At 45.4% G+C, this 26,778-nt stretch overlaps 2 protein-coding genes across 7 annotated transcripts in view; both read right to left on the minus strand.

Annotated features, from left to right (window-relative positions):
• The window catches only part of LOC129865345 (putative adenosylhomocysteinase 3), a 49,842-nt gene extending 29,702 nt beyond the window's left edge, over positions 1-20,140 (minus strand). For 2 of the 4 annotated variants that reach the window (XM_055938055.1, XM_055938058.1), the window contains exon 1: positions 19,744-20,139. In XM_055938055.1, the coding sequence (XP_055794030.1) occupies positions 19,744-20,070 (327 nt within the window). In that variant the 5' untranslated portion in view covers positions 20,071-20,139. Of the gene's footprint in view, positions 1-19,743 lie in introns of all 4 variants that reach the window. The other 2 variants (XM_055938056.1, XM_055938057.1) reach the window with 2 other exon arrangements.
• A 1,034-nt stretch (positions 20,141-21,174) lies between these two features.
• Positions 21,175-26,764, minus strand: LOC129865347 (transmembrane protein 209-like). Of its 3 annotated transcripts, none has more exons than XM_055938063.1 (15): positions 26,664-26,764; positions 25,664-25,811; positions 25,487-25,545; positions 25,203-25,334; positions 24,825-25,051; positions 24,391-24,583; positions 23,974-24,149; positions 23,794-23,865; positions 23,608-23,704; positions 23,395-23,520; positions 23,134-23,231; positions 22,890-23,004; positions 22,706-22,803; positions 22,506-22,579; positions 21,175-22,290 (listed from the first exon to the last, which is right to left on the minus strand). In XM_055938063.1, the coding sequence occupies exons 2-15, from the start codon at positions 25,777-25,779 to the stop codon at positions 22,236-22,238; spliced, it is 1,638 nt and encodes a 545-aa protein (XP_055794038.1). In that variant the 5' UTR covers positions 25,780-25,811; positions 26,664-26,764; the 3' UTR covers positions 21,175-22,235. The 3 variants fall into 3 exon arrangements, with proteins under 3 accessions (XP_055794038.1, XP_055794035.1, XP_055794037.1); XM_055938060.1 differs by having other exon boundaries at positions 22,706-22,806; XM_055938062.1 differs by having other exon boundaries at positions 22,706-22,806; positions 25,664-25,808; positions 26,664-26,719.
• Between the last annotated feature and the right edge of the window lie 14 nt (positions 26,765-26,778).

Consider the following 26,778-nt stretch of genomic DNA (forward strand, 5'->3'; position numbering starts at 1 on the left):
AAGGAAAACACTCCCAACACCACCACCACCAGCCTGTACCGTCGACACCAGGCAGGATGTGGACCCATGCTGCTTACGCCAAATCCTGACTCTGCCATCACCATGACGCAACAGGAACATGGGATTCGTCGGACCAGGCAATGTTTTTCCACTCCTCAGTGTTGGGGATCGCCGTCCCACTGGAGCCGCTTCCCGTTTTTAGCTGACAGGAATGGAACCCGGTGTGGTCGTCTGCTGCAATAGCCCATCCATGACAAGGACCGACGAGGAGTACGTTCTGTGATGCCGTTCTGCACACCACTGGTTGTACTGCGCCATTATTTCCCCGTTTGTGGCCCGCCTGCTGGCTTGCACGATTCTAACCGTTCTCCTTCGACTTCTCTCGCCAACGAGATGTTTTTTTTGCCCACGGGACGTTTTTGTTTTGTTTGGCGCGCCATTCTCGGTAAACCCTAGACACTGTCGTGCGTGAAAAGCCCAGGAGGCCGGCGGTTTCCGAGATACTGGAACCGGCGCGCATGGCACCGGCGATCATACCTCGCTCAAAGTCACTTAAGCCACTCATTCAATCGAACAGTAACTGAATGACTCGATGCCTGTCTGGCTGCTTTATATAGCAAGCTACGGCCACGTGACTGTCTGTAGGAGGCATCCACTTTCGTGAATGGTGTGGTGTACCTAATATAATGGCCACGGTGTATATTAGCCATATTACTATAGTAGTATCCTGAGCTGAAAGTGGGAGAGCCTGAGGCCGGCATGTTGTGTTGCTCCAGGCCCAGTCTCACTAGGGTCGGCTGCAGGGTAAGCTGTTCCAGGGCGAAGCCCCAGAGCGATACCCACTGAGCAACCAGACGCCATGGGGTCTGAAGCCCTGGAAAGAGTTCCAGGATAACAGCGAGAAGAGGGGCTTCGAACAGCACAGAGCATTGAGTTACAGTCCTGAGAAAAATAAACAGGCACAGATGTGATCAGATCTGATACTGTGGAATCCACACCAGGCAGAGTCCATAGTTCAACAGAGAGAATGAAAACAGACAGGGAGTGAGGTGCCAGAGACACATGGGACCAGTACAGGCCTGGGTGGACGATACTGGATGGGTTGGAGGACTATGAGAAAGGGAACATGTGAGAGAACGAGGGCAAGGAAAGAAAGGAAACTACTTAGTCGTACAACAATGCATTCAACTGAAATGTGTCTTCCACGTTTAACCCAACCCCTCTGAATCAGAGGTGCGGGGGGCTGCCATAAATCGACATCAGGAAGAACGAAGACAAGACAGGAAGAGGAATTAACCGTTGAGAGGGGGGAGTGAAAAATTTAAAATAAAAAAAATAAAAAATAGGGAGAGAAACACAGAGTGAGTCCAAGATAAAAGTACTACAACACAGTACTACGAAACCAGCCTGATGAAATACTCTGTATACGCAGTTGGAGTACGTGTGTGAGAGGGGTTAGAACTCTGGGCAACCATCCCTGCAGCTGACAGGCAGGCCCTGCTGTACAGTACTATTTGTGCTGTTCTGCCAACACTAGCTACAGACTGTGCTCTACTCTGGCTGGAGGGCTCATAGCTGGATGGGGAGAAGAGGAGTCTCAGGCGATCCCGATTCCTGACATGACAGCACATCAGCTGGATCAGACCAGGAAAGAGACACACAACCCCCTTGAAGCAATAACAGGGAGGCCAGGACATGTTAAGGGGGAAATATTTACACGATGTTAAGAAATGCCTTTGCATTGACCGATTCATTTATTTGTTTTTCCCACTATTAGGAATAAACGACTCCTCCTTCATGAGGAAAACCCCTTCATGAAGGAACATGTTCAAATCTAGCAAATCCGGTCAGCACGACTAAAGCACTACTCTCACAGAGACAGGGATGTCCACGTTCCTACAAAATCAAACAAATTGATAAACCGCTTTTTCCACCGGGACAGGAATAAATTATTGTTTCTGGGAGAAGAATTCTCTTCAGAAGCAGAAAGTTTTTTTTTTTGTTGTTGTTGTTTTTTTTAGATCAGAGGACAGCGAGTCGACCCCAGCCCGTGTCCTGGATCAGAAAGTAGGCTGGATCTCTGAAGGCTCGTAGATCGATGCTTTTGTTTATAATGCCCTCCAGCGTAAACTTCAGCGGTACCTTTCTACGTTGTTAACTTAGACGTACGAGATAACAGACTCAGTGATGGCTATCCCATCCATCTCCACTGAGTTAGGTAAATCGGTTTAGTATTTTTTTGGCACCTTACTTGTGGGAGAATCCACAAGGCACTCAAAAATTGGATGAATTGGTGCCTCTAGGGCAATTCAACAAGGCCGATTGAGGACCTTTTTACTGAAGAATGTGTTTATGGTTTTTTTTTCTTTTCATGTATTGATGTAAAAAAAGATATTATATATATATATATATATATATATATATATATATATATATATATATATATATATACATACATAATAACAGCACGACTCCCTGTCAAAATAAAAGTAAAAAAATTAAATATTAAAACGCATTCTGTTTCTGATTCCAACCAACACCTAGGTATTATCTAAAGACAATTTTATAGCTACAATTTAGGTTAGCCTAACTCATCTTTACTACACATAGCACCATCCTTTTTTCCTTAAATGAAAACATTTTCCCTCAACATAGGAAAGAGATGCAAGATACTGTTTGGCCAAATTCCCTAGACTATCCCACCTGCATGTGGGATCACTCTCTCTCTCTCTCAAACAATGCACCCAGAAGCATTGATATCAATAATGCACCAATCATTTTGGGCAGATGACAATGATAAGCCTGCATGTGGAGCCCACACTGGCATGACATGCAATATAATTAAGTCAGTGAAATGTGATGCCCTGAAGGAAGTTTGAACACTGAGGAGCAGGCCGTAGTAACAGGAGCCTGGGAACCAGCCTACCCCAGACAGGGCAGGGTGGAGCCCACATTGGCAGACATGAGATGGGGGACTGCACGCAAAGGGCTGGGTGCTCACTGCTTAGACACTGATCTGCAGAGGGGGGGGGGGGCTGGAGTTTGACGATAGACAAGCTTCATTCAATTCGCTTCTCAAAATACTTTTGTGAAGAGACGCCTGCAACGTTATGATTGACTGCGTGAGAAGTCTGTCCACTGAAACTGACCAAATCCCAAGATGTCATTTAGCTAGTGGCATGCACGGCTATTACTGAGTGCGTGAGGCATTTCAAATACATAATCTCCAGGCATCCTCTGCCAATTTCCCCCTCCATGTCACGTTGCCAAACTTAACAAACATGGGAAGACAAAACCCAGGGATTTTGAAATCAGTTACCGCCCTCGGTGAAGAAGTTTGACCTTTCAAAACAATGAGGCAATGAAAAGCACCAGGACAGAGCGCGGGACCGAACTGAACTTTGATGTGGTGGGGGTTTTTCCGCTTCAGAGACACAAAGGTGAAGTCATTTGACGAGCTGAAGGGAAGGGAAAACTCACTCCCTAACAGAGTGTTAAGTAAACAGAGGATAGTCCAATGGGCTGCCGCGGACGGTGACACGTCTTAACAGAGATGACATGGATTGCGCTGTCTCTATGGCACGGCACGGCACAGCCAGAACAGTCAGGACTTGGGCTATGCCAACAGGAGCAGCCAGGACAAGCCATTCCTCAGAGTCCTTATCCGCTCAGAGAGCTCACAGATCAGTTTGTTACAGCAGAGGAACATTGTGAAACCCAGGGGGAAAAAAGTACAACGGAGGAGTGAGAGAGACGGAGAGAAGGCTTATTGTCTTCGGTTCCAGGGGAGGGAGGATATCCCTGTGTGTGTGTGTGTGTAAACTGATCCTTGCGTGTGAAGTGTGCATACTCCATTGTGACCCTTGAGCTGTACAGAAACACATCTAGAGCAGGCCCTGTGTGTGTGCGCACTCGGCAGTAACGACAGGGGTTGGAGTCTGGACTGCTACCATGTGGATGGTGGGGGGGGGGGTAGCTTCAACAAATTAACCAGAACCCAGTCTTAACTGGGCTATAAGAGGAACACAAGTATGTGATTAAGCTCTGCTTTGGTTTTAAAGAGATCCCAAATCTGTCTTTAGGACACATTATAACATTAGGCCAGATCTTTAGCGCGTGTAGAATCTGACTGCGATAGATAACGACGGGTGAGATAATTAGGCATGCTGAGGAGACATTGTCAACACCATAAGTCTCTCTGGGCACAGTTGAGGAGAGTCTTGGCAGGGTGGGCTGAGGACAGCCTGGAATGAGTGTCCCATTTTGCTGACGAGAAGAGTCTTCAAACGCTTCAGCCCATCTGCCTCTCACTGCCCATTTCAGAAGATACTGGTCAAAACTAACCAGAATGCTACATCCCCCCCAGGAATTGACCCATTAACTACAAGTTAGAGTTTCTTTCAAGATGAACATCTCGCCAACTTACTGCCGCAGTCTTATTGGCGGCGGGTGCTATAGAGAACCTTTGAACACTAGAACCACAACAAACCTGATCAAACTAGGCTGTCTGGACTCGTTTTCTGAAACTTCCGCTTGCGTCCTCAAAGTTGTGCCCGGCTGCTGAATCGCACGTACAACGTCCGCATCTAACAAAACTGATAATCCACTGGCCTGACACCCCGGCTTGAGGACGTGGGATCGTGAACATTATTTTTCTGAATGATGCCCATTATTCAAAAGGGTTTTAATGGAGATGGGAAGGACACTGGGACAATCATAGCTCCAGGCTTCAACAGAAGGGTCATACAGTACATCTCTATCGGTACTTGAGTTGAAATGATGCCCTTCATGACGATCATCTCCGCTCTATATAATTATAGAGGCTGCGACTCTGTGCATGCTCCACTTTTCCACAGATTCTAACAAATCTGCAAAAGTTTAAAGTTACTCTGGTTAGTCTCAATTAGAATATTGTTTCAAGAGACCCGTGGTTCATGAAACCTACCATCGTCGGCCACCCAATACTTCATTGACTTGAGTCAGGCAGAGCAAAAGAGACACGCAAACCAATGCAAGGTTGTCAGTAGTCAGCCAGAGGAAGGATGGAAGTCTCTGTTGGGGAGTGACTACAGGCTGTTAATAATCCTCTCGGACCTCACTCAGGCTCTCCTCACAGGGGAGTTGGCTACCCACAGGGAAACAAGTTCTTGTAACAGACCGTCCAGGAGTAAGATGCTTTGCTGTTTGCCAAGATTTTAAAAATACATTGAAAAAAATGTAAAATCAGGTCACCGTCACATGGTGGTGGCAGCTTTCGACAGCACAGAGATTGATGGCCCATTTTAGGAATTCAGGTTCTAAATGCTAAACAAAAACAAATGGATTAGCCAAAGATCAGGGATATAAAAACGTAGAAAAGATTAGTGGTCAGAAAATCCGGATTGTTCAGAAAGAAAAAAAGAATAAAATAACCTTGTGTGTCGACTGCAGCGGTGAAGGGTCTGACACTTCTGAACGTTAACGTCTCCCAATTATTACAGACACTGCTTTGTGTCAACATCTCATGTTTCCATCCGCCACGCCATATCACCGGCAAGAGACAGGGCAGGCAACCAAACCAATCACTGGCGGGCAACATTTGTGACAGTGAGGTTAATGTCTGTCAGCAAACAGGAGAAACAGGGTACCAGACTACTCCACAGAGACCTGGTATTGAATAGCCTAAGCGATCCTGAAAAGACAGCTTTCTAAAAAAAACTAGGCTAAACTTAACAGGACAAGAACAGAGCACAGGCCATGTCAACAACTACTTTTTAGGAGTGCAATTGGAGGGAGAAACATAGCTCCCCTTTGGGACCAGCTGGCCAGGGTGACAGGGCAGAGAACACCCACACACACACACTCACTGGCTGCTGCACCTGTTCTCAGTGAGGGAGGGGAACACAGTGCTGACCCCTTTACAGGAGGGAGTTCTTAGAATGTGACATTGTTCTAAGAATATGGAACTCCAACAGGTAATAAGAGCCTATGCGTAGAAATAGAACATGTAGAACTTCTATGAGCCAGCGGGGTAAGCAGCAACCATTCACATAGGACGTGTTCCTCCACTCAGCGATCGATGTTGACGCTCTCATTTGAACATTTCATTGTTATTTTAAAATCACAATAATAACTGTGTTGAGGCTCAAGGATACTGCTTACCCAAAGCGATTTGTGTTGTATGTTTCCACTTACGTCATTCCCTGGTGCTTACCAAAAACCAGCAGCACTCCTTCGTGCTACAGGACCTTCAGAGCAATTGAAGAGGCTGTTCTTTGAGCTCGCCCACTAACACGGCCTCAGGTACACTCATTCATACAATCCTTTCCCGCATTCGCTCGCTCCCGCCAGCCATGACTCACCTAACACAACAGACGAGCGAAAGAGCGAGAGGCTAGGCCACACAGCACTCGATCCATTTGATTTCAGCCTCCCCAGCCCTGCTGTCACGGAATAACACTCCATTAGAGGACTGGATCAAAACAGACCCAGATAATGCAGGACAAAGTGCCCTCTGATTATACTGAGACGAGATACAAATGACAACAACAAAAAAGGTACATGGTGTGCTATATAGAGACTAAATGTGGGGCTGAGCGAACAGATTTTAACAGGAATATCAGTATCGTAGGCCCAGCTCTGAAAATAGTTGTTTTGCGTGGAAAATCCTCACAAGAAAACAAGATATGCTTGCAGCTACAAAATGAAAACGGTGAAGCTTTTGTACTTAAAATATGGTTCTCACTTCAAATAAAAAAAAAAACACATTGCTTACCGCTATTTACATTTGCAGGCCTAACACTATTAAGACTTCGGTTTGGGGGGGGGGGGGGGGGGGGGGGGGGGTTGGAGATTCAGGGAAGACCCAATCGACTGTCTACTAGACTAAGTACTGGGGGCTAATTTTGGTGTTTGGGGCAGCTGATGGGGGGGGGGGGGGTTGTTTTCTGCACTTATCAGCATGTCAGGCACCCACACAGTTATTCATTCTATTTCTTCTGTGAGCAAGACAGACAGACAGACACTGACTGGGACAGTGAGGAAAATAAAGTTAACGTTGAAATCTGGACAGGCAGCCAGAGGCTCTCCCTGGTCAAATACCATTTAGGGACAACCAGCACGGCTAGACAGGACCCAGGGTTCGGAATCTGCGTGGGCTGGATTGCCCTGGGTATTCCTGGACACTAACCCCCCCCCCTTACCCTGAGAGAGCCTCCATCTCTTTCTTCCCACACACTCCTCACAGATCCAATAGAAGAAACCCACACAATGACCATACAACACCTCTAAGGGCACAAACCCAACTGGAAAAGACTACACATTCACAAGACTGTAACAGAGACAATTGTTATTTTAACAGTATCTTTGGGGCCCTAAACAGTGGTAGACCTCCACACCATTGAACGTAGGGGTTTGTCCACAGCTAGGCAGATCGAGTAGCCCTGATGGACAAGCCGACAGGCCCAGCACTGTAACACCAGTACATTGAAGTTCACTCTGATTTATGAAGTTCGGCGCTGCTTGAATCCCCCAATGCCTCCTTATCAATGTCGACTTGGTTTGTGTTTGCGGCTTGGGCCGTGTGTGAGCAGAGCAGCGCGGTGGAAAATGGGTGCCTGCAGTTTTGACCTTGAGGCCATTTTCAAAGCAGGAAGAGCAGGGCGATGAGTTAAAAAGGTTGTCATGTCCTGTCATGTCATTTCAGTACGTTGGTCCCGGGGAAATCACTGGCTACATTCTCTCCATTCACCAAACTCGGAGCGTTAATCCACTGGGTGAATGGTGAAAACGAGAGATCCAACAGGATCATCCCCGTCAATGACAGATAAGAAGAGGGTAGTCTATGCACATGGAACCATGCACACACACAGTGATGATGCAGAGAGAACCCTCCGAAGAGGACCGCTCCATCCAATCGCTGCTCAGAAGTGTCTCGTGAGCTCTTCCAATGGCTACTGAGGAGGGTGGCTACGTGAGCCTGAGTTCGAGTCAGAGAGGAGAGTGCAGCGCCGCTTGGCTGCCCTCGGGGGTGTGATGTAAGCGGTGCCCGGCTGATTTATACACACAGACAAGTGTTCCCATAAATAAGGGCAATTAAAAAACACACACAGAGAGCCTGGTGCATTCAGAAATACACCCTTTACCACACAAAGCACAGTATAGCTGCTTCAGCCCCAGCAGTTCACCCATTTCAACATGTAGCCATGAGAACGGGCTCGGTGACACTGAAAATAAGCATGCAAGTCACTGTAAAACCAAATAGGGAATGCCAAGGCTTAGCGGGGATTAAGCATGGCTTCCTGCTACCTACCTGCACATTCAGGAGCAGATATTTGTTTGTGTCAGGCGGGATCACTGCAAAAAGGGGGCTTTCCCAGAGCCACATAATGCCAAGGCTCTAAAAGCGGCAGCTGAAAAGTCTGACAATTGATGTAAGATAAATACAAAACACCATGAGAACAATGTTCCAACTCAACTGATGGAGGGTCCGTGTCACTTAGCTCAAGGTCACGGTCCCAATCCCTCAGTTTAGTTTTGAGAACCCAATCTGCCTAACCAAACGTCCGTGGACGGCGACACCACCGACCCATCCCAATGACTATTGATCATGGGATCTAGTGGTTTTCAATAATTTCCCTGATCAGAGAAACACGATCAATATACTAGATTGCCCCATTCCCCAAAGCCCAGCCACACACTCATTGATGTTGCCTCTCCCTCCATTAGCCGAGTGTCTATAAATGCAGCCGGATTAATACCGCAACAGTTATGCCATTTATGCTTTTTTTTGTGAATAAAGCTTAAGGATTTAGGCGTTTTAGATATATATATATATATATATAAAAAACAGACACTCAAGGTCTAGGGGTCAGTGACAGACAGCTAGGCCTGCATCTAGCCTAAGCCTGAGAGTGATAGAAAACAACACTTATACAGACGGGAAGCAATTTAGAGATTATTTCTCCCACAACAAAGCAAGGGAGGGGGAGCTGGGGATTGTGGAATTATATGTCTGTAAGAAGTGTTCCCGAAAATAGTATTGTCTCAATGGAAATGTACAATTACATAAAACACACTGCGGGCAGTTAAGTCATTTTTAGGGTCACGCGATTCTGAGTCTGCACTGTTTAATTGCGACCGTGGAAGGGATCCAACCATCTGTGAGCTCTGAACGAATGACAAAATGTCTGTTCGCGCATTTGTCCGCCTGACCGTAATGTAGCTTTCCCTCGCAAAAGTCAGTGGTCGTGTAATCTGGGCCGAAAAAACAGGCGGTGTCAGAGGAAACAGGTGGTGGAAGTGGAAGCAGGCGGTGTCAGAGGAAACAGGCGGTGGCAGTGGAAACAGGCGGTGTCAGAGGAAACAGGCGGTGTCAGAGGAAACAGGCGGTGGCAGTGGCCCTAAAAACTGCCGAAGACTCCAGTCACTGACTGTTCTCTCTGCTACCGCAGTATAAAAGTGGTACCAGTGTACCAAGTCTGGAACCAACAGGACCCTGAACAGCTTCTACCCCCAAGCCATAGCATTGCTAAATCATTAACCAAATAGCTACCTGGACTATCTGCACTGACCCTCTTTGCACTAACTCTTGACTAATTACATACGCTGCTGCTACGGTTAAATATCTATCCTGTTGCCTAGTTACTTTACCCCTAACTAGGATATATTTACATATCTACCTCAATTACCTCATACCCCTGCACATCGACTTCATACTGGTACCCAGTGTATATAGCCAAGTAATCAGAACTGATTGTGTATTTATTCCTTGTGTTATTATTTGTTTCTACATTTTTCTCTGCAGTGTTGGGAATGGCCCGTAAGCAAGCATGTCAACGTTAGTCTAGGTTACCTAGTCAGTTGCAAAACTGAATACATTCAACCGAATTGTGTGTACCGCATTTAACCCAACCCCTCTGAATCAAAGAGATGCGGGGGCCTGCCTTAATTTTTTTTACAAAAAAAAAAATAAATTAAAAAAAAAAATAATCGATGACCATGTCCTGGGGAGCATTTGTTGTCGGGGGGGGGTTGGGTTAGCAACTGCCTTGCTCAAGGGCAGAATGGCAGATTTATTCCACCTTGCCGGCTCGGGGACTCAAACCAGCAACCTTTTGGTTCCTGGCCCAACGCTCTTAACTGCTAGGTTACCTGCCACAACAGCTGTGAAGTATCAAGGCCCATGTATTACAACCCAACAGATGCCAATAGTCAAAGCCAGAGTAACAGAGGCTGCAGGTTGAAACCAACGCAACTACAACAGAGCTGATTGTACAGTCAGACTAATCCAGCTCATAGGAGTCCTCTATCCCGTCGCCACGGGAATTGTCTCTCCCAGTACTGGATTAGCCTAGCGCTGCTCGTGGCTCGTGCCTTTTTAGCTCTGGCGGGGATGAAACCAGGCAGACAGAACAGTGCTTTTTCCTTTGTGGGGGGGGGGGCCTTTTGTGATGCCGCACTTTTTGAACACAATGCTGGCTCTTTGTACAGGGGCTTGGTGTCAGAGTCTGAATGGAATTCCTTCCCTGTGGCCTGTGTGAGGAGGCCTTTGTCAGAGATGTACTGTCTGGGGACTTTCCAAATGAACACTCTGCACTCTGACACCATCTAGCCCCCCCTTCACTGGTTCTTCATCTTTCTATTATTCCTCTACTTAATATTCGTATTAAACTTCTCCATCATTCAACATGATCTTCTTCAGCTAACGGTTAGCTAACGTATAACAGTCCGAATTAGATGTCGACCGATTAAATCGGAATGGCCGATCAATTAGGGCCGATTTCAAGTTTTCATAATCGGTAATAGGCATTTTTGGACATAGATTATGGCCGATTACATTGCACTCAACGAAGAGACTGTGTGGCAGGCTGACTACCTGTTACACGAGGGCAGGAAGAAGCCATGGTAAGTTGCTAGCTAGCATTAAACTTATCTTGTAAAAAACAATCAATCTTAACATAATCACTAGTTAACTACACATGGTTGATGATATTACTAGTTTATCTAGCTTGTCCTGCGTTGCATATAAATCGATGCAGTGCCTGTTAATTTATCATTGAATCATAGCCTACTTCGCCAAACGGGTGATTTTAACAAGCGCATTCGCGAAAAAAGCATTGTCGTTGCACCAATGTGTACCTAACCATAAACATCAATGCCTTTCTTAGAGTCAATACACAAATATATATTTTTAAACCTGCATATTTAGTTAATATTGCCTGCTAACATGAATTTATTTTAACTAGGGAAATTGTGTCACTTCTCTTGCATTCTGTGCAAGCAGAGTCAGGGTACAGTGGGGCAAAAAAGTATTTAGTCAGCCACCAATTGTGCAAGTTCTCCCACTTAAAAAGATGAGACGCCTGTAATTTTCATCATAGGTACACTTCAACTATGACAGACAAAATGAGAAGAAAAATCCAGAAAATCACATTGTAGGATTTTTTATGAATTTATTTGCAAATTATGGTGGAAAATAAGTATTTGGTCAATAACAAAAGTTTCTCAATACTTTGTTGGCAATGACAGAGGTCAAACGTTTTCTGTAAGTCTTCACAAGGTTTTCACACACTGTTGCTGGTATTTTGGCCCATTCCTCCATGCAGATCTCCTCTAGAGCAGTGATGTTTTGGGGCTGTTGCTTGGCAACACTGACTTTCAACTCCCTCCAAAGATTTTCTATGGGGTTGAGATCTGGAGACTGGCTAGGCCACTCCAGGACCTTGAAATGCTTCTTACGAAGCCACTCCTTCGTTGCCCGGGCGGTGTGTTTGGGATCATTGTCATGCTGAAAGACACAGCCACGTTTCATCTTCAATGCCCTTGCTGATGGAAGGAGGTTTTCACTCAATCTCACGATACATGGCCCCATTCATTCTTTCCTTTACACGGATCAGTCGTCCTGGTCCCTTTGCAGAAAAACAGCCCCAAAGCATGATGTTTCCACCCCCATGCTTCACAGAGGTATGGTGTTCTTTGGATGTAACTCAGCATTCTTTGTCCTCCAAACACAACGAGTTGAGTTTTTACTCAGTTTCCCAATCTTCTTCTGGATCATCCAAATGCTCTCTAGCAAACTTCAGACGGGCCTGGACATGTACTGGCTTAAGCAGGAGGACACGTCTGGCACTGGAGGATTTGAGTCCCTGGCGGCATAGTGTGTTACTGATGGTAGGCTTTGTTACTTTGGTCCCAGCTCTCTGCAGGTCATTCACTAGGTCACACATGCACAGTATTGGGATTTTTGCTCACCGTTCTTGTGATCATTCTTGTGATCATTTTGACCCCACAGGGTGAGATCTTGCGTGGAGCCCCAGATCGAGGGAGATTATCAGTGGTCTTGTATGTCTTCCATTTCCTAATAATTGCTCCCACAGTTGATTTCTTCAAACCAAGCTGCTTACCTATTGCAGATTCAGTCTCCCCAGCCTGGTGCAGGTCTACAATTTTGTTTCTGGTGTCTTTTGACAGCTCTTTGGTCTTGGCCATAGTGGAGTTTGGAGTGTGACTGTTTGAGGTTGTGGACAGGTGTCTTTTATACTGATAACAAGTTCAAACAGGTGCCATTAATACAGGTAACGAGTGGAGGACAGAGGAGCCTCTTAAAGAAGAAGTTACAGGTCTGTGAGAGCCAGAAATCTTGCTTGTTTGTAGGTGACCAAATACTTATTTTCCACCATAATTTGCAAATAAATTCATTAAAAATTCCTCATTTTGTCTGTCATAGTTGAAGTCTACCTATGATGAAAATTACAGGCCTCTCTCATCTTTTTAAGTGGGAGAACTTGCACAATTGGTGGCTGACTAAATACTTTTTTGCCCCACTGTATACGCAGCAGTTTGGGCCGCCTGGCTCGTTGCGAACTGTGTGAAGACCATTTCTTCCTAACTAAGACCGTAATTAATTTCCCAGAATTGTACATAATTATGACATAACATTGAAGGTTGTGCAATGTAACAGCAATATTTAGACTTAGGGATCCCACCTGTTAGATAAAATAGGGAACGGTTGTGTATTTCACTGAAAGAATAAACGTTTTGTTTTCGAAATGATAGTTTCCAGATTTTACCATATTAATGACCTAAGGCTCGTATTTCTGTGTGCTATTATATTAGAATTAAGTCTATGATTTGATAGAGCCGTCTGACTGAGCGGTGGTAGGCAGCAGCAGGCTCGTAAGCATTCATTCAAACAGCACTATCCTGCATTTGCCAGCAGCTCTTCGCTGTGCTTCAAGCATTGCGCTGTTTATGACTTATCCTATCAACTCCCGAGATTAGGCTGGCAATACTAAAGTACCTATTAGAACATCCAATAGTTAAAGGTATATGAAATACAAATGGTAAAGAGAGAAATAGTCCTATAATAACTACAACTTAAAACTTCTTTCCTGGGAATATTGAAAACTCGTGTTAAAAAGGAACCACCAGCTTTCATATGTTCTCATGTTCTGAGCAAGGAACTTAAACGTTAGCTTTTTTACATGGCACATATTGCAATTTTACTTTCTTCTCCAACACTTTGTTTTTGCATTATTTAAACCAAATTGAACATGTTTCATTATTTATTTGAGACTAAATTGATTTTATTGATGTATTAACTTAAATCGGTATCGGCTTTTTTTGGTCCTCCAATTATCGGCATTGAAAAATCATAATCCGTCGACCTCTAGTACGAATATTATACTGGGTACAATTACTGAGCCTGTGGAAACCAGTTCTGACGACTTCAGAAGCTCCACTGGTTATATTTCTAGCTGGGTCGTTCTGAATGCTTCACCTCACAGAACACACCCTCCAGAGCCATAGTACAAAGTGACGACAGGAAGGGAGAGGGTCTGAAGGTGGAACCCCAGATGCTGACAAGGCACACGTGCACCTGACAGCTTTGCGAGAAAGTTTGTCTGGCTGCAGCACAGAGATATCCCAAGCCAGATCCAGCTGTAATGCACTCTTAAAAAAAAAAAAAAAAAAAAAAAATTGGAGTAGCGAGCCTACATTTTTCACTTAAAGCATATGTGTGGTAGAAATATCACAAAACACATGAGTCCATTCAGGGTCTGGAGTCTAGCAGAGAGATTATCTAGCCGTGGTGCGAACAGCCCATTTCCCTGGGAATAATCACAACACCACAGATGAAGGCGACGGAAGGTGCAGCGGGACTCCAGTATTGTGCTGTAATCACATTGGAAGAAAAGGGAGAGTGAATTAACACTTCTACAGAACACAATGACTATCAACCCACAAAGGAAGTGCGGTAAGTCAGCAGAAGCGTCTTTGTTTGGTTCGTTTCACGCTATTGTTTGCCTACAGCAGAACACGGAGGTAACGAGAGAGTGGGGTGACCTCAGGTGAACACGGCGTGTGCGTGAACGACTGTGCGAGGATTTTTCCCAAGGCCATTAAAAACCACAGCGATAATCAGTCGAAGACTTGAGCGCACTGACTGGGCACCATGCCAAAACACACACTCACATCCCATTCCCTACAGAGTGTCCAAGGCAGGCTGAGAAGCACGATAGTCAACATGAGCACTAGACATTCATATCGGTATGATATCTAAATATATCTGCATTGGTGAGAAAATGCGAGTTGTCCTATTGCGTGTGGCGGGCAAAAGATAGTGTGTTGGTCGTAAACTCGTGCTTGCCAGTTCTTAACACAACACAAAGGGCAGAATAGACTAGGCCTCGAGTGGTCTTTCCTAGTGGTTTGCCCGATGTACATCAGGCTCCTGTAGACTGGCCTGGAGCTAGGCAATAAGGCCCAGGCACGGAGGGATCTTTCCAGCTCAGTTTGCTGCTGTGAGCACTACACACCAACAAACCTACTCCCCATCACCGACCATTCCTCTTCTTCCTCCAACCATCCTCCGTGTTAATGAACACCGCATCACGTGCACGGCTCTCCTTGAAGCCCCACTGGTGCGTGTCTTTCTCAACTGGGCTCGAGGTTGTTGACACAGGCCTCGATCTCTGGTTTCTGGGGGTGGCCTCGGCCAGAGACCTTTGCGAATGTTCAAACTCGTTCACAATCTTTAGCCAACAGTTAATGGATAATGTGGGACCAAGCACAAAGGATTTTCCCCACACTAAATCAGGACAAGGTGTTGTCATGGCGATTTTGGCTAGCTAAGGTAATGCGCAGAAAACGTAAAAATCCGGTCTAACGGTAGTCCCACGCCGAACTGCGCATGTGCAGGCCAACAAAATCAAAAGGCACTCCGATATAAAACAACGTCAACAAGACAAAAGGAGCTGATCCTGGACTACAGGAAAAGGAGGGCCGAGCATTGACGGGGCTGTGGTGGAGCAGGTCGAAAGCTTCCAAGTTTCTCGGTGTCTACATCACTACGGAATTATTATGGTCCACACACACCAAAACAGTCATGAAGAGGGCACGTCAACACCTCTTCCCCCTCAGGAGGCTGAAAAGATTTGGCATGAGCCCTCAGATACCACTGCACCACAGAGCATCTTGACTGGCTGCATCACCGCTTGTTATGGCAACTGCTTGGCATCCGACTGCAAGACGCTACAGAAGGTAGCGCGTACGGCCCAGTACATCACTTGGGCCGAGCTCCCTGCCATCCGAAACCTCTATACCAGGCGGTGTCAGAGGAAGGCCCAAAAAAAGACTCCAGCCACCCAAGTCATTGACTGTTCCCTCTGGTACCGCACGGCAAGCGGTACCGATGCAAGTCTGGAACCAACAGGATCCTGGACAGCTTTTACACCCAAGCCATAAGACTGATAAATAGTTAAACAATAGCTACTAGAGATCCTTTTTGCACTAGCCTTTCATGCAAGTGTAATAAAGCATCTGCCAAGATATCTGCATTTTTATGACACAGGAGTGTTTGACCTTGAAAGGGCAGCAGCCGACAGGGCAATGTGATAATCCTCATTCTAGCTGTTCCGCCTGAATCACTAGCTACATCATTGGAGCAGAATGGGCTCTTCTGAGGGAGCAGGCACTCAGGCTGTTAATCTGATGGAGACGCTTGTGTCAGAGAGCCTGACTCACATGAGGGATCCCCGGGGTGGCTGCCAATGACCAGCACTATCGGGGTCGAGTCACGGCACGGCAGCCATGCCCAAAACTCGTCTTCTTGACAGCAGAGGAGATATGAGCACGAAGAGCAGGGATAACACACTTCCCTGTGTATTGATTTGAATAGCTAGGTGGAGACAGCATTATTTTTCCTTCTCCTACGCTTTGGAACAGCAAGAAGTAGTAGGCTATAGGTCGTCATCCACAGAGCTACAGAGAGAATCCTCTCCACTCCAACTCTCCTAGAGTAAGGTTCATGCCCCTTTGCAGGGGTGGATGTTCCCGCTTCAGAGCGTCAAAAGGGCTTGACCGACCAACTGCCTGGAAAAGACCTAGACAGATAGTCATGTTTTAGTCCCAAATACATTTAGGACTACATTTACATTTAAGTCATTTAGCAGACGCTCTTATCCAGAGCGACTTACAAATTGGTGCATTCACCTTATGACATCCAGTGGAACAGCCACTTTACAATAGTGCATCTAAATCTTTTAAGGGGGGGGGGGGGGGGGGGGGGGGGGTTAGAAGGATTACTTTATCCAATCCTAGGTATTCCTTGAAGAGGTGGGGTTTCAAGTGTCTCCGGAAGGTGGTGATTGACTCCGCTGTCCTATAAACCAGGACGTTTTGCAAGGAGTTTCTTCACAATCTTTTTTTTATATACAGAGCTGTCTGCAAGCAATTTAGCCTACAGGTCATGCCCAGCCCACAGTAAACTAGTGACCCCTGCTAGGACCACCAGCTTAATGAAAATACCTTATGCTGGGGGACCTTTTCCTTGGGTCAGAGAGTAGGGCGGAGAATGACCAGGGAGGTTGCCCATCTAACCCGTGGCAGTCATCAGCACCTACCCATGGCAGTCGTCAGCATCTGTAACTTGGCAAAGCTTGTGCTTGGCGCGAGGATGGGTACATTCATTAGCAGCCGTCTCAGCCACATATTTACATTTACATTTAAGTCATTTAGCAGACGCTCTTATCCAGAGCACATGGCGCCGAAACTTGAAACCTACCGCTGCTAATCCGTTCTTCCTGGCAGGGGCAGCGTATATTTCCCCGCTCCGTCCAGAAACATCACGATAGGATGGCAGAGTCTGTCGGGGGTTAAGCGGATCACTCAGCCGGTCCGAAGGCTAACATCTGCCCACCTAGAGTAGGCAGATTAATCCCCCATGCTTAATCCCCCATGTGGTTAGGCATAGGCATGGATTAAAAACAGCCATCCATGCCACATACCATCAAATCTACTGCTGCTCTCCATCTCACTGCCCTTTCTGCACTGGGTGATTCAACAGATGCAGCCTATATACACAATATGCACAGCACACACGTGCATGCAGCCTATAAATAGGCCTAAGACTTTGCATGCACGTTCCTGTTTCAATGCATGGCTGCTTTGATGATTGTGAAGTGAGATGATACAACATTTCATAGGCCGGTATAAAATGTGTTTTCCCCTTCAGAAAGTGCTAGTGATGCTCAAAACGCTGTCTAAGTAGCTCACATGTATAAAACAGAATACTGAATCTGTACCATGGCGGACGGCACTAAATCTTCTCATGAAGGTATTGCTGGTGGTCCCTTTAAGGACAAGTCACCATAACGAGCCAGATGCCATGCAGCAGCCTCCTCTCCTTGCTGCTCATAGGGTCCCTGGTCCTGCTGCTCTTATCGGACACGGAGGGCTGATGGACCATCTGCCGTAAGCCAGTCCTCTTTCACTTCCTCTCTCTGTGTGACCACTATTTTCCAGTCCTGTGTTCAGTGTTAATAGTCACTGGCTTGGTGGCAGAATAGTGTGAGTTGCGCAGTGGTCTAAGGCACTAGAGATCCTGGTTCGAGTACAGGCTCTGTAGCAGCTGGCCGCGACCGGGAGACCCAATGGGGCGGCGCACAATTGGCCCAGCGTCGTCCGGGTTAGGGGAGGGATCGGCCAGCAGGGATGTTCTTGTCCCATCGCGCACTAGCAGCTCCTGTGGCGGGCCGGGCGCAGAGCACGCTGACACGGTCGCCAGGTGTACGGCGTTTCCTCCGACACGTTGGTGCGGCTGGCTTCCGGGTTAAGCGGGCATTGTCTCAAGAAGCAGTGCGACTGGGTTGTGTTTCGGAGGACGCGCGGCTCTCAACCTTCGTACGGGAGATACAGTGATGGGACAATTGGATACCATGAAATTGGGGGAGAAAAGGGGGGTAAAACAAATGCTTAAAAAAAAATTGTGTCTTTTGTCTTTTATAGGGTCTTTTGTCAGATCTGTTGCCTATTTGGGGACAAGGAATTAAATCACTGCTACAAACCAATATGTTTTAGGGAGGGTAAGCACAAACTTGGAGACGTAAAAAGTTGCCATTTTCTGTCATGTTGTGCATCCAATTATGACCCTACTTCATTTCCTGATTATGACAGCACAATTTAATTGCCGTCTGCAAATGAACTGCCTTCCACAACATTGATTTTGAACACCTTTGATTAATAGCTTTATGACAGCGATCACAGGCCATAAATACTAAACGACCATTTATCATGAGACTTCTTACGCCTAGTCGACACCAGTTTTTTTTCAAGGAATTACTTAGAAGTTTTACTTTCCTTGAACCCATTATTCTCTTCTGTTCCGAACTTTCCATGACACTGGCAGGATAAGAGTAATTGACCAGTGAGCTTTGAGACTTGCCAACCCCCTCCTGGGGAAGAGGTGTTGAGACAGGGAACACACATAGACCTACATCGTCTGGTGATATATAGCCACAGGAGAGCACGCCTGAATGATGGAAACTCCCCTAAGTAGTCTGTGATCTATTGCCAGGCTGAATGAGACAAGAAATAGATGACAAAGATGCGACAGACCAGTCAGATGAGTCTGCTACCGTTGTGGTGAGGTTAAACTGGAGCTGGGCGAAAAATGGTCATTGATAAAGTCATGTAGCCTAGCTTGCATTCAAAACTGCATCTTTCCAGATCAGACACACTTCCGCTGTGGTCTACAGCTGAGAACCCCCATGCAAATTCAGTTCATCTCACAACAGCATTTAAATCACGTCTTACAACGGTCTTTGTTGAATGTATTTGACCATCACCACGATTTGACTAATGCTATTTTAGTTGTATTGTCATGGTTGTACCTGTATCTGTCAAATGTACATTAGCTACATGTGGCAACAATACCGACATTTTGATGAACATGTGTGGACATCATATTATTTGTTGTCAGGACAAAATTGTGACATGGCGTGAGTGAGTCTTGAAACGCGTTAACAAAACCATCACCAGGTAGAATGCAGATGCCATTAAACTTCAATCAGGACCAGCTACTTTGTTCACAGCGTCATTGCTAGTTTAGCTACATGGACACGTTGTTGTCCCAACACTGGCATCGCACAGCGCCACGACAGCGCACCGTTAACTTAACTATCATTTTAGACAGTATGGTATGATCTGTGGCAGCGAACATAAACACAATAACCTTACAAATATTATGTAGCTAACATTGTCGTTACTTGCCGAATATCTTTATAAAAACGACTTGTCTGACTAGACAGGTTGCAGGAAAACGGCTTTTTATTGCTAGCTTGAGCTACAGCCATCGTCACACAATGCCAGATTTCTAGCTTGCTGGTTAGCTAACGTTAATTAGCATTGCAAACAAAAAACTTACATCTGCCCCAAGCAGAATACCATTATAAATGCCAATGTCGCATTTACGTTGATCCTCACCTTTTTCAATCTTGGGGCCTCTGCCACCGTACCGTCGCGATTTACGAAAGCTTCTCCACCGTTTTGTTGGGGATCTGTTCGTTTCATCGCGGACGCCTGCGGCATCTTAGTGTTCGGGGTGAGAAAACCCGGGCTCGGGTCCCCGGGTTTTACGATAGGCTCCATCGTTGGGGTAGTAGCCAAAGGAACGACAGCTTTTGGTTCACTTTCAACTATCCCTTTGTCGTCTGCCTTTGTTGTCAGAGGCGATTCGGGTGTTAATTCTTTGCTGGGGACGTCTTTTAATTCGACCTCGGCCATTTCCGCTGCCAAAACCTGGACTGACATCGCAGCTATTTCGCGGAGTCCTTTTCCCAACACATAACTAGGCGACGGATTGTGAGTGGCAGAGTACTGATTAAAAGCAAGGCATTGTGGTCTTCGTAGTTTAAGTCTCAAACATTTAGTGGATATATAATGATCAATGCCATACAAGCACTATTTCTGATCCTATCAAAATAAAAGTAAATAGAGTAGCTACATAAAAGGACTTAAATCCCCAAGCTTTCCCAAATAATTTGACAGATAACAGTACAGAACTACATCTCCCAAGAAGTATTACCGTTTCAAATGCATTATGGTAGATTACGTTTGAATTTAACGAGGACTATACAGTGCAGTACTACAAAACTTTATATATAGCCAGTTGCTCATGTGAGGGATGACACTTCATATTTGATTAAAGTCTTGTATCCAAACTACATTGAGTTTATCTGGGGAAAAAAAACTTTAATGTAAAGGAATTAGAAAATATCTCGCATGTAGTCCTCTAAGCAAGAATGAAGTAAACGCACCAGTGACAAAAACACCGATTCTTATTTAACCTTAATTTAACCTTTATTTTTTAAACTGTATTTACAATGATGCTGTATTCTGATATGAATGCAATACAAATGTATGTCAATTGAAGCCTTTCCATTCTGCATCACATGGCACAATGCCATCTGAAAAACAATATTTCATTTGGACATGGTTGCTTACATCCTTTAATTTGACAACTCCCTCTTTCAATGCACATCTCTATTTAGCCATATTGCTATTTTGTGTTATTTATTTATTTACTTCAGCTTATTTAGTAAATATTTTCTTGACTCAATTTTCTTACAACTGCATTGTTGGTTAAGGGCTTGTAAGTAAGCATTTCACGGTAATGTCTACACCTGTTGTTTTCGGCGCACGTGACAAAACATTTGATATTTCATTAGGTCAATCTAGAGAAAATGGGTTCTGATAGCAAATAAATACTGCCACCATGGGGTGGGTTCTGGTAATGTAGAGCTCTCGCGCCTATGTCTATGCATTGATAACAATGAAGTGATTTACAGAGTACGGACTAAAGAGGAACTCTAGTAAAAATATGGAAACATCAATATGCTTTCAACCATAGACGGATGAATTCAATCAATTATGTTTATTTCCATGTCTCAATTGAAAACCATATCACTACAAACTATTCAAAATTATTGAATGGGGGGGGTTGTGAGTGCATTGGAGTCACCCCATTAGCCCACAAGTCCATGCAGCCCTTTACCAGCTTTGAATTAGCTTTTATTTTTTATCAAAATGAATGACTCACACAACCCATCATAAAAGGCACCTCTTTGACCAGTATACATCAGAATATGCCAAGTAAAGACTTTGGTAATAAGCAATTTACTTGGAACCTTCCATAATTATGATATTCTAAAAGGAATACCATGTGCATGGCTTTGTACTTATCAAGCATTTGAACTGTGGAACAAACGTCTAATTAGAAGACATAATATGCATGCCAATGCAAGTAACTGCAGCCCTAGTAAACAAGCCATGCATTCTTATGCAGGTAACTTTCTACCGCTCCAAACCCTGTCACTCAACAAAAAGGAAAAACTCAAGCATTCTAGCTGCAATATTCAAGCTCTCACAAACAATTCATACAAAAAGGAAAACACTAACATACATTCAAGCCAGGAGGGTTCAACACAATGCAATCCACCAGACAAACCTGTGGTATATTATTTTCAAGGACGCCATCCTGATACATTCACAGAATATTTAGAAAATTGAGTCAGTTGTGGATGCCTCGAGTTAAAATACACTACTGTTGTTTTTTATGCACCATAAAATCAAACTAAATGTCATGGTCATTGTAATAATGTGATTTAAAAATGTCACAAATGACAATAGCTACTTTCAAATTAAATAAAACTGAGAAAATGTGCTCTGCCGTTTCTAAGGAAAATGACTGAACAAATGTACAACATGAACATGAACAAATGTACAACATGCTTCCTTATGAACCTGGATCTGAGGACAGTTATGGTAACTAACATCTACAGAATATTCTTGTTATCAGAAGCTACAATTTATTGTTTCACAAACAAACCTTTGACAAAATTTGGAGGAAGTATCTGACCTCTAAAGTCCTCTGTGACACTCTGCTGTGAAATGCTCAAGAATAGAGATAGATTGCATCAGTCCCCAAATATCCACAGGATGTTCACGCCTGATAGGCCCAGATTTACTCTCCTGTAAAAAGACAAGACGAGTACAACTTATGTGCAATTAAAACACTCATGTTTTACACAGAGATTGATTGTCAATGTGGTCTTGACAAGTTCACTTTACTAAAGTGGCACAGCAGCACATTATCACAAAGAGCTTATTACAGTGCCCATAATGAGTCAGTGATGGCACATTGGACTGGGAAGTTTAAATACAGTGTAATAGTTGGGAGTACTCACCCCAGCATCCCAGACTCCTTGGTTTTGATGACGAAGAGGAACATGAGAACAGTGTGGAACAGGTTGTTCCTTCCCTGGGAGCACAATCAGAGGGGACTCAAATGAATGGAGCACATGTGGTTTTTGACATATACATCTCACTCACTAAAGGCATGACCAAAAAGGCCATAGTGTCAAAAGAGGCAGAGATTGGCTCTTACCTTGGGCAGGCTGTAGACATGGCCCTGGTAGATAAGTTGGTAGTGCGGGGGATTGGTGCTACTTTGGTGAATGCAGAAGAGGTTTTCATTCGTCACGTCTACTTAAGAAACAAGAGCGGGGTATCAGTGAAGAATAGAAGAAGAACGATGTCCATTCTGTGTGTGTTGTGCTGCTCGGCCTTACCAGGTTTGTCTGGCGTCTGGGTGAAGTGCTGCGAGGTGAAGGTCTTTCCGTCGGGGTACTTGGGGTGAGGCGGGAGTCGGGAGTCCAGGTATGTGCACAGCACATGCGTGAGGATCTAATGGACAAGAAAACACAACGTGTGTTTGAGAATCAACCATGTTGATCTCTCACTATCGTCATAGTAACAGGAGTAGGTCAGACTATACTTTTTGGGTCGAGACTAGAGGTGACAGATGAGACTCACAGCACAGTCTGAAGGGAGGTCTGTGTCCCACTTCCTGGCTTTGAGATCCCCGCCCCTGTTCCAGCGGAAAGAACTCATGCAGCCACTATGCGCCAGCTCTGACGAGGGGAAACAAACACATTGTCAATAATGATATGTCAATCTCTGCTTTCATCAAGTCTTATGACCTTGGTCCATCAGTTGTGGACACCTATAGTATATGACAGGATTATAGCACAGTGAATAAGCAAGGATACAAAACATAACCTCTCATAGGCCTACCTTTGATCCTCTCCACTAGATACTCTTGATTAGGTGTGATGTCAAGGTACTGCACAATAGAAGTCATGGTAGGGATGACCGAGGCCTTCAAAACAGCAGCCTGTTTTAGGCTGGCTATACTGGCTTCTGTTGAATAGGGCGACAGACATGGTAGGTATAACTGGGTTGGCGTAAACTACATTTTCCATTTTTGCCTCATTGCAAAATAAATACCTCCAATCTGGAGCTCAGAGCAACCCATTCTCCTTAGCTGGCCATTCACTGAGTCCATCTCCTTCACCAGTGGCACTAGAATGGTGTCATTTATCCACTGAAAGAAGGAGAAACTACACACTTATCAACCACTTTCTCAGACAAAATAACAGATTTTACCGGAGCTTCAGTGTTATATCTCCTTACATTTCTGAGCTTGGCCGTCCAGCCGTCTATGCTGTCCACCACGAGACGACTTGTTGTGATTCTGGCCCAAACCTGCAGATCAAAAAGAACAGTTACAGGAGAATGTGTATTCCTGCTAGGAAAACCAATTTCCCTCTGGTATAATAAAGAATAGTTATTTTATTGATTGATCCTGCTGACCTCCTCGGCAGCCTGTTTGGAGCCCAGGTCAGTCTCGTCCTTGCTGGCTGAGGGGGCCTGGGAGCGGCAGGCCGGCTGGTACTGGAACTTCCTCAGGCTCTGGGCGTAATCCCCCACCGAGCGGCTATAGTTCCAGAACGTGGGGCTGTGGGAGGGCGACACCGACTCTGGGCTCCCTGAGAAACAGTCAAAGGATGCATACAGGATATTACAATAATGCTCTTCACAGTTGAGACACAAAAGCTCAGTTGTAGTTCATTATTATCCTTTATTTAACCAAGAAAGTCACAGTGGGATTGACATCTCTTTATCAAGTGAGCCATGGTCTGTTTTTTTATCCAGACCAGTTTCACTAGTAGTAACTCATTGTGAAAATGGTAATAAGGCCAGGCCTAAGCTACACTGTCACACTCATACCTAACTGACTGCGGTGGCTCTTCTCCTCCTCGGTGCGGAGGAACCTGTCCAGGGTCTTCAGGGACTCCATGTAGTCCTCCTTGCCCCCGGGGGAGTTGAACATGGAGGGAGAGGTGCGGTAGCGTGCCCTCAGGCTGGTGCCATCCACTGGGCCAATGCTGCTGGGGTAGGATGGGGGGGGGCTGTAGTTCAACTGCAATCAACAGAAAGGTGTTACAAATGGGAAAGCTTGATCTCCCTGACTTCGTGCCAGTAGATTTCAGACATGACAAGGAAAACAAAAAAGTGATAGCCACAACATAGGAAACTTAATGGTAGCGAGATACTGCCTATGGTTACAGTAACACCTCTAGTGTACCATTTTCATTGACAAACACCCAACACAAATGCATCAGATTGATAGCTAGATAGAGAGCATTGTGCGTCTGACAGACCTTTCCAAAGGCCAGGGACGGTGAGAAGTGTCCCCCGCTGCCCGGGGTGGACGGGCTGCTCAAAAGGGGGCTGTATCCAGGAACACAGCTGGGGGAGAACTTGGGGCTGGTGCTGGCAGGTCTGGAGGGACTGAAGCTGAGCACACTCTGACCCTGGAGGGGCGACGACTGAGCCGGGGCTTGAGCCTCCTGCTTCTCTTGCTTCAGCAGGGGTGACGCCTGGATACCTGAATAGAGATGAACATCAACATACTATTAACTAATTTGGGCAGTTTAAAAAGACAAACGTACAAGAGGGATAGACTACATTTGGGTTTCATAGATAAAACAAACATGTACAACACCATCGTCTTAACCACTTTGCAGCCAATGACTCACCTGAGTTTCTGAGGCCAAGAAGGCGGTGCTGTTCAGGGGTAACAGCGATGGTAGAGGGGGCCATGGTGTACTTGAAGTACTTCCAGAAGTCAAACAGGGCGTTGAGGCTGAAGACTGAGGCGAAGGCCAGCTCTGTGGGAAAGGAAAAGGAAGGAGAGATAAGATGAATTTGACAGGTTATGGCTCATATGTAACCAGTGTGCATCAGTGCCACACCTGGCCACCCCCTCCCAAAACCATGTTTAATTTCTCTCCATTAACTACACAGCAACAAGAGCACTCACCTATGTACCAGATAGGCCAGTAAGAGATGTTGAAGTACAGGCTCAGCAGTTTCCCTGACCTGAGAGGACAATGTACATATTACTGAGAAAGGCATTAGCACCACTTGCTTCTAGTTAGGCATTAGCAACAGACTACTAATCATGCGAGTCAGTCGTTGACAAGGAAACACAACCTACATCTCTGTGTAGATCATGCCAGCTAGCGACACATTGAGGACTGCCCAGGCGAGGACCACCTGGCGCGCCTGCTCCTCCCTCCTCATCCTCATCGTCCTGTCGATGAGAGTAGACATGCCCTCCTGTTTCGTCGGAGTCACGTAGGCTGCTAAATTCAGACAGAATGGTTAACAGTGTCTGACACTCGGAAGACTTCGACCCTGCCTTGAAACTTTCTTACACTGAGCGGCACTGGGGTCGGAACGCAATAATGGTTAGTTTCATTAACACACCGTGGCGCCGGTGCAAGATATGAGTCTGAAAATGTACCTCAATGGAGGAATGGGATATGCCACAGTACACCAAATTTTACCTTCGTCCACACTGCTCCATCGAGAAGATTGAAATACTGCTTGCTTTCCCAGAAAACTGCCATTTTCATCCTCATGCTAGCAAGCAGTAGCCACTGCAGCCATTATGGAGAAGCACATCATGTTGAACAACAAAAAGAGCTGATTGCCTGACACTACAACTCCAAAATGGCTGCAATCGATCGCTACCGCTAGCTGGCATGAGGCCGAAAAAGGCAGTTTTCCAAGAAAACTATCAGTGTTTCAATCTTCACAATGTATCAGTGTAATAATAATAATGTAATAAGGGTCAAATTTAGAGTACAGGGTCACTGGCATATCCCATCCCTGCATCGAGGTACGTTATCTGACCCATATCCCACGCAGCTTCACTGTGTCTTAATGTAACCATGATTGCTTTCCGACCCCAGTGCAGCTCAGTGTAAACAAGCGTAATAATAGGGTCAGTATGTTCTGGCAATCAGTTGGCTGGCTAGCATAGTATGCTAACGTCAACAGTTAGTGAGCTAATATAAACACTAAATCGCTGGCAAAGTATGATTTTTGTTTTACCAACTCGTTTAACTTGTTTTTACTTAGTTAGTCATACCAACAATACGTGTAATGTAATATAGTAAATACAGCTAAATGTAAGTATATTTCATACATACCCCGTTAGCTCCAACGGCGCTGCAAACTTTGTATTTCAACCGGAAATGTAATGTCCAAGAGCAGTCTAACTACTTCCGTTTCGTACACCCGCCCCTTTTTCAAAACGTGCTGCTG

Source organism: Salvelinus fontinalis, chromosome 11 (assembly GCF_029448725.1).
Source record: "Salvelinus fontinalis isolate EN_2023a chromosome 11, ASM2944872v1, whole genome shotgun sequence".
In the NCBI taxonomy this organism is placed as follows: Eukaryota; Metazoa; Chordata; class Actinopteri; order Salmoniformes; family Salmonidae; genus Salvelinus; species Salvelinus fontinalis.

Bases quoted from the DNA above. Each gene is read 5' to 3' on its own strand.
- LOC129865347 (XM_055938060.1), bottom strand. From the start codon at position 25,779: ATGTCTACTCTCATCGACAGGACGATGAGGATGAGGAGGGAGGAGCAG. The intron at 24,150-24,390 runs GTATGAGTGTGA...ACTGTTTCTCAG, and splicing joins GAGCCACCGCAGTCAGTTAG to GGAGCCCAGAGTCGGTGTCG. The intron at 23,521-23,607 runs GTATTTATTTTG...CCTATTCAACAG, and splicing joins CTCTGAGCTCCAGATTGGAG to AAGCCAGTATAGCCAGCCTA.